The 6,000-nt window shown below is 42.5% G+C and overlaps 2 protein-coding genes across 2 annotated transcripts; both read right to left on the minus strand.

Moving 5' to 3' along the window:
• Positions 1–803: 803 nt before the first annotated feature.
• Positions 804–1,570, minus strand: LOC131210592 (uncharacterized). The gene has a single exon (XM_058203864.1). The coding sequence runs from the start codon at positions 1,534–1,536 to the stop codon at positions 1,198–1,200; it is 339 nt and encodes a 112-aa protein (XP_058059847.1). The 5' UTR covers positions 1,537–1,570; the 3' UTR covers positions 804–1,197.
• A 1,433-nt stretch (positions 1,571–3,003) lies between these two features.
• LOC131207398 (serine protease snake-like) lies at positions 3,004–3,822 on the minus strand. The gene is made up of 2 exons (XM_058200010.1): positions 3,435–3,822; positions 3,004–3,356 (listed from the first exon to the last, which is right to left on the minus strand). The coding sequence occupies exons 1-2, from the start codon at positions 3,820–3,822 to the stop codon at positions 3,004–3,006; spliced, it is 741 nt and encodes a 246-aa protein (XP_058055993.1).
• Positions 3,823–6,000: the final 2,178 nt, after the last annotated feature.

Below are 6,000 nucleotides of genomic sequence, written 5' to 3' on the forward strand. Positions count from 1 at the left end.
TTAAATTTTTTTTTCTGGAATTTAAGCAAAGTCGTTGTTTCATTGTTAAACTTAAACGAGAAGAAAGCACTTCGTGTGCACAAATTGTCTAGCATTACAATAATCCCGCTAAGATCGATATTAAAAACAAATCCAAATCAACTAAGTAATGTAATAATGGAATGTATGCGAATTTTGAAGAGGGATATTTTGATATCTTTTGAACACATATAAAATTCATTTGAAAACTTACAGTTCCGCCGTTCGATCGAATGTCGAATGAACCTTGTTAATGCTGATACTTTCACTTTTTGCGTCTCACAATTGGTTACAAACTGGTCGTATGTTATCAGCACACAGGAGCCATGCTTGCTTGGCGTGGAACCTCATAAAAATACTGGAGCAGAACCTAACAAGTGAGGTTATTCAAATTAAATCAAGTTGTTCAAGTTGATCTATCCCTTTCATCTCTGGTTCTGAGTGCGTTGGTCCCTGTCCGCGAGAACCGCTCTCTTCATTAACGGAAAAACCCATTCTTTCTGATCAGATTACACATGAAATGCGAACTTTTCTTTGTGGCTTTCGTGCGTCAGAACTATGAATGCACGAATCCGGTTGTGTACTAGTTGAAGTACTGGAAGTGTCGGTCTGGTTCGGTATTGGGTATAGTTGCAGGACAGTTAGTAGAAGTTGTAGCAGCATTATCGCCATTCGTTTCAAAAGTTTTTGGTCAAAATAACGTAACCTCTGAAAATGGATCGAATAACATGGAAGTTTCGGATATAAGTTTCACTGTAAATGAATGTACGATATTATATTGGCACCGTATCTGTTTATTTGAAACTACTATTGTGCATCACCTTGCTATAGGCACAGTACGTCAACGTTGTAGAATTCATCATGCGGTCACGTCGAATGCATCACATCGTCGTAAGTTCCAACTGGCAGTTCATTGTGTCTTATAAATAGCTTGTACGACTCGAAAGACTTCGACTTCGAGTGTATTATTCCTACGTTTGACAAACACATTTGAAGAACAGTTGATAACATCATATTTCATGGCTGAGTAAGTGAAGTATATTTCATTGGGCTGTTACATTATGCAATCAACGTTTTGACTTATGTTGAAATTTCACGCTTATGGACTGTGCACACTTATTGTATTGGGTCTGCGATATCGGGCTCGCTGTGTCGATTTTAATGCTCATTGCAAGAAACTTATGCGATTAGGCCGTCATAATCGATCACGTTGTATTGATCCTGCTCATAAACTTCCACGGTCCTCGTACAACACACCACAGGCTCGTGCACCTCGAAGTAGCAGATATCCCGGCGAATGTCGAACGGGTGCCGGATGATGCGCGGAATGAACGTGGGACATTCTCGAACACGCCTGCAAATGCCATGCTGAACGAACGGAGCGCCCTTTAAGGATGGCTCGATGGTGCACGGATCACCGATGGCCAGTTCCTTCAGATCTGGAAACACAATATCCTGCGTGGACCCGCCACCGGCTAGACCGAGTAGCAGGACACAGACCAGAACCAGAGTCGACATGTCAATCGCTAAAGTGTTGCGCACCGACTGACGTGCGCGAGAATGGCGTGATTGGAGTATCAGCAAGTGGTCAGCTAGGTTTCGCGGGCCGATAACCTGTTCCTTGTCTTGTGCATACGTTTGTGTGTACGATCGCATCTGCGGGACCGGGTTTTGCCGTCGATCGTAGGTATGTGTTCGTTCAAGCGACCAACAATAGTGCTCTATAGGCGACTAATGTTCTGAAATGCTACACGACGATCAGTAGCATTTGGTGAAAGTACAGTGCCGCCCAAGTGTTCACTGCCAGTTATGAAAAATTATAGCACATAGTAATACATTATGGCAACTTCTTTGTGTGCAAGGATTACAAAACACAAAACATTCGTTAAAAAATTTCCCTGCAACGTAAGTTGGTCGGTTGGAGAAATGTGCTGTTTTGAATTTTTAAATAAATTATTTTTGAAACCGTTGAAAACGAGCTAGATCACCTGATTGTTCATTGATTGATCACTTAATGTTCATAGTAATTTTAGTTCATAATATAATATGACTGACGAAAAAATACGTATAGATTTTTAGAGATTTATTACATCATAGATGTAAAAGAATGAGAATGTTATAAGAAAGTTCGACTTTTAGTACGTACTGCAAACCCGTAGTTTTAAATAACGCATAAATACATACTTCTCACTATTACTAAAACTATAACTAATAACTGATACAAAAAGCAACACAATACAAATTTATTTCCATCTTTCACAAAAAATAAATCTCTGTTGGCTTAACGGTTGGCTTAACTTTGTAGCATTAGCAGTAATATTGTAAACATTGCCCAAATTATACATTTATTACACGCTATCAGTTACTTAATTCTTTCCTAACTCTGAACGTGGTGTAAGAGTGGAATCTAATCTGCCGGACTATAGTATAAGTTTGAAATACCGAACGCGAGAGAATTGGTCTTAGTGTAAATCAAGTCTAAAAAATGAAAACATAGCGCAAAGTCAACATAATGTTCCTGAAAAGGCCTACTAAATAAAATAAATTAATTCAATGGAATACAAAATTGGAGTATCATAAAGTTGACAAAAATCATTCACTTAAACAATGACTCAAATTTTTCACAATTTTCCTCAAGAGTATGTTTTGCAGCTGTTCTTATTTATTGTATGAAAACACTTTAAACATTTAAACTAATTACTACAATATAGAAAATCTTTGGAAGACCTAATTTTAATGTTTTTTTAACACTCGTCGTTTTAATTTTTCGCAGTCGGTTTCGATTTAGATGGATTTTGTATGTACAAATATGTTGTTTTTAGTACGATTTGCCGAAATAAGTAATGCCTATCGTGATATTTCTAATCCATGTACTGATGTGCGACGTTTAGGTTAACTTAAGCAAGATGTATGGCATCTTTGGCAGTATGCTAAAATTGTTCGGTTATAAACCAATGGCACAAATGAGTTGAGGCCAAAGATAGCCTAAACGCCTCGACCAACTACAAGTCCAATCCATTTCACGCAGGACGCAATGCGCGTGTAAATTCCTGGCTGATTAACTGTACCACAAATCATACCGTTTGATGTGACACCTACCAAATAGTGTGGACTAGAGCAGAGCCCTGCTTCTCGATCTGCTTCTGGGACTGGTATCTGCAGCGGACCACCGGAGTCTCCGGGACATGTGTCCTTGCCTCCCTGCTGATCACCAGCGCACAGTTGCATGCTTAAAATTCCGTGCCGAAGACGACGGTTGTGGAACGTACTTTGGTTGCACTGCCAATTCGGTACAATAGGAAGTTGTACCCGCTGTAGAACCGTCGCCTGTTCGTTATCTATTACGCAATGGAAACGTTTGTAAGGACATCACTATTGGGCAATCGATCTTCAGTGATCTTCAGTGGAATACTTACAGTAGCCAAGATTTCCCCATCCAGTGGCTATCAACGGAGAGTCAGGATCGTAATCGTGAGTCCAAAGGCAAGCCGGTTGCACGTAGGCGTTGACGGTGACCGTGACGTTCAATTGCACCAGCGCGATGTCGTAGTATGCGTAGTGATAACCCGGATGGTGCACGATCCTCTGAACCTCAACGTCCTGGCGGTTTGGAGAAAAGCTATCCTTGAGATTGTGTTCTCCAAGGCGGATGATCGTCGGAGGATGCGGCATTGAAACGTATGCACAGTGAGCCGCCGTCAGGACGAACCGAGTTCCGATAAGGGAGCCCCCACAAAACCAATCGAAACCAGAATCGTTTTCACCACAAGTATCTCTGGAGCACGGTCGGCCCAGCAGGGCCATGTGAGGAAACTCGCCAACCGAAGCATTGTCTCCACCAACAATTGCAACGGTTTTTGGAGCAAGAACTAACGCTGCTGCTAACCAATAAATGATCACATTTTTTAGGACAAATCTCGGTAACGACACTGTTTCAACAGACGAGTTCATGGTAGTAGATAAAAAAAAGTAACAGTGATAAACTAATCCGGGGGTCGAGAATCACGCGCTCGCGCATCTACACTAACAACGATATGCATTGAGCACTTGAAGGAAACTGAAGGGATATTTCTCGCTTCGCCAGAACGGTTCCGGTAATGCTGGAAGTCGAAAAAAGACTGCCCATCCAACTGACAGCGTCCCGGCTTATAATACCGGCTTGAGCCGGCGCCTTAAGCGTGAGTGGGAATCATGGACGAAGGAAGCAATCCATTCCTGTGCGTTCAGGAATAGCCCGCGCTTTATGTTGCGAGCTTGAGAGCCACAGACACGACGAGAGCGAGAGCGGAACTAACGACGCGGCCGAGCGGCGAGAGACCACAGCTTCCGTTCGGAGCATCTTTTGCATTCACTTCGGCTGATGCGTAACTGACTTGGCATTTCTTGTGAAATTATGTTGGTGGGTTAGAGAGGCTGGTTAACAACAAAAAGAACGAGAGAGAGGGAGAGAAACTAACACAGTACCGGCCACCCAGCGATGGGTGAGCCATTACCTAAGGTCTTAATGTAAACAAACAGGTGAAGACCAGACGTGAGCCTAATGAATCACGCCGGTTCGATAGGACTTTGACCGGGTGTCCCGCCGTGACGCTTTTTCGGTAGACTGATGGACTTTGCCATCTTGCAACATTCTGTCTAGCCCGCTAGAACGTTTTTTTTTTTGGGAAATAACTACACACTCGATTCTAGTTTGGTACGCTGAGAATGTAAGACCATAAACATGGCTACAAACTTCAAATAAATGGTTCATATTATAACAGTGGTATTTTGATTCTATTATTGAATTATTTTTGTGGCTCGTCCGTAGGTCATTCGTCTCGTTGCAACGTTTTAGGCGGAAGACATCAGTTCAAACACTGACAGCACACCATCTTGAGTTGAAACTTGATGTTGGTGCCCAAAACGGCTCTGCAGATTCTAATAATAATAAGTAGGTAATACTTGTATAATTTAACAGGACCCGACCACATAAAAACAGAAAGATGCCAAAAAGAATCATCCGAAGCATTTGATTAATACAAAAATTATAGCGGTGTAATCTAAGAAAACTTAAAAAATATGACCTTCGAAACGAGCTCACAAACGAAAGTATTATAAAATCGACGACCCACTGGCAGACGCTTGATTCAATGACGTTTATATCCCCACCTCGGTTAACGGCTCCTGAAGGCCGAAATTAGACGAATATTCTTCGCCATTCATGACGTCACGTCAGGCCACATGCTGCGAGACGCTTCGATACCACAATCTTGACGTAAACATAAATCGGGGGGCTATGTTTCGCAACAAGGCGTCGTCGTCATGATTGGATGTTGGCGTGGTGTCGCTGGAAGGACAACGCAGGTGCGTCCCACTATCTATCCGCACGGTTCTGCGGAGAAGGCACGTTTAGTTTTATTGCCATTAGCGCCTTTCGTAGGCACAAAAAAGCCATTTTTCATCGTCTTCAAATGGTGGCCCCACTTCTTCGATGCGCAGTTGACGAAGAGATGACGTAACCGATTTTTTATATTTCGCGAATTTCGCAATCCACGCCAATCGGACGGTCAGAAAAACACCAGAGAGTGATCGCGAATGAGGTGTTGAGCTTTGTCCTAGGAGAGGATAGGGCTTCTAAGGGAAAAAGCTTCGCTGAAGCTTTCGGTCAAAAAGCTCACCCAAGGCGAGGGACGCCGGCAAAGGATTTCATGTTCATTATCTATTTCTTGGTCTATTTCTCACTTTCTTAGGGAATGTAGAAACGTAATTGTGTACCCACACTTGTTTCGTTCTATTTACGGGACGTTTCGAAACGAAAGCACTTGCGTCATTCTCGTGGCCAGAGGCCAGAGAACGTGGTTCTAGATTTTTCCTATCCAACCACCAACCTACAGAAATATGCCATCGAAGCATCGCAATACTTAGCCTGCAGCTTCACAACCAGCCGAACGCGGCCCTGTTTCGGATGTTTTCTTAAATTAGCCTTTGGTCTGTACATCTTTA

This window comes from Anopheles bellator, chromosome 2, assembly GCF_943735745.2.
Source record: "Anopheles bellator chromosome 2, idAnoBellAS_SP24_06.2, whole genome shotgun sequence".
Taxonomy (NCBI): domain Eukaryota; kingdom Metazoa; phylum Arthropoda; class Insecta; order Diptera; family Culicidae; genus Anopheles; species Anopheles bellator.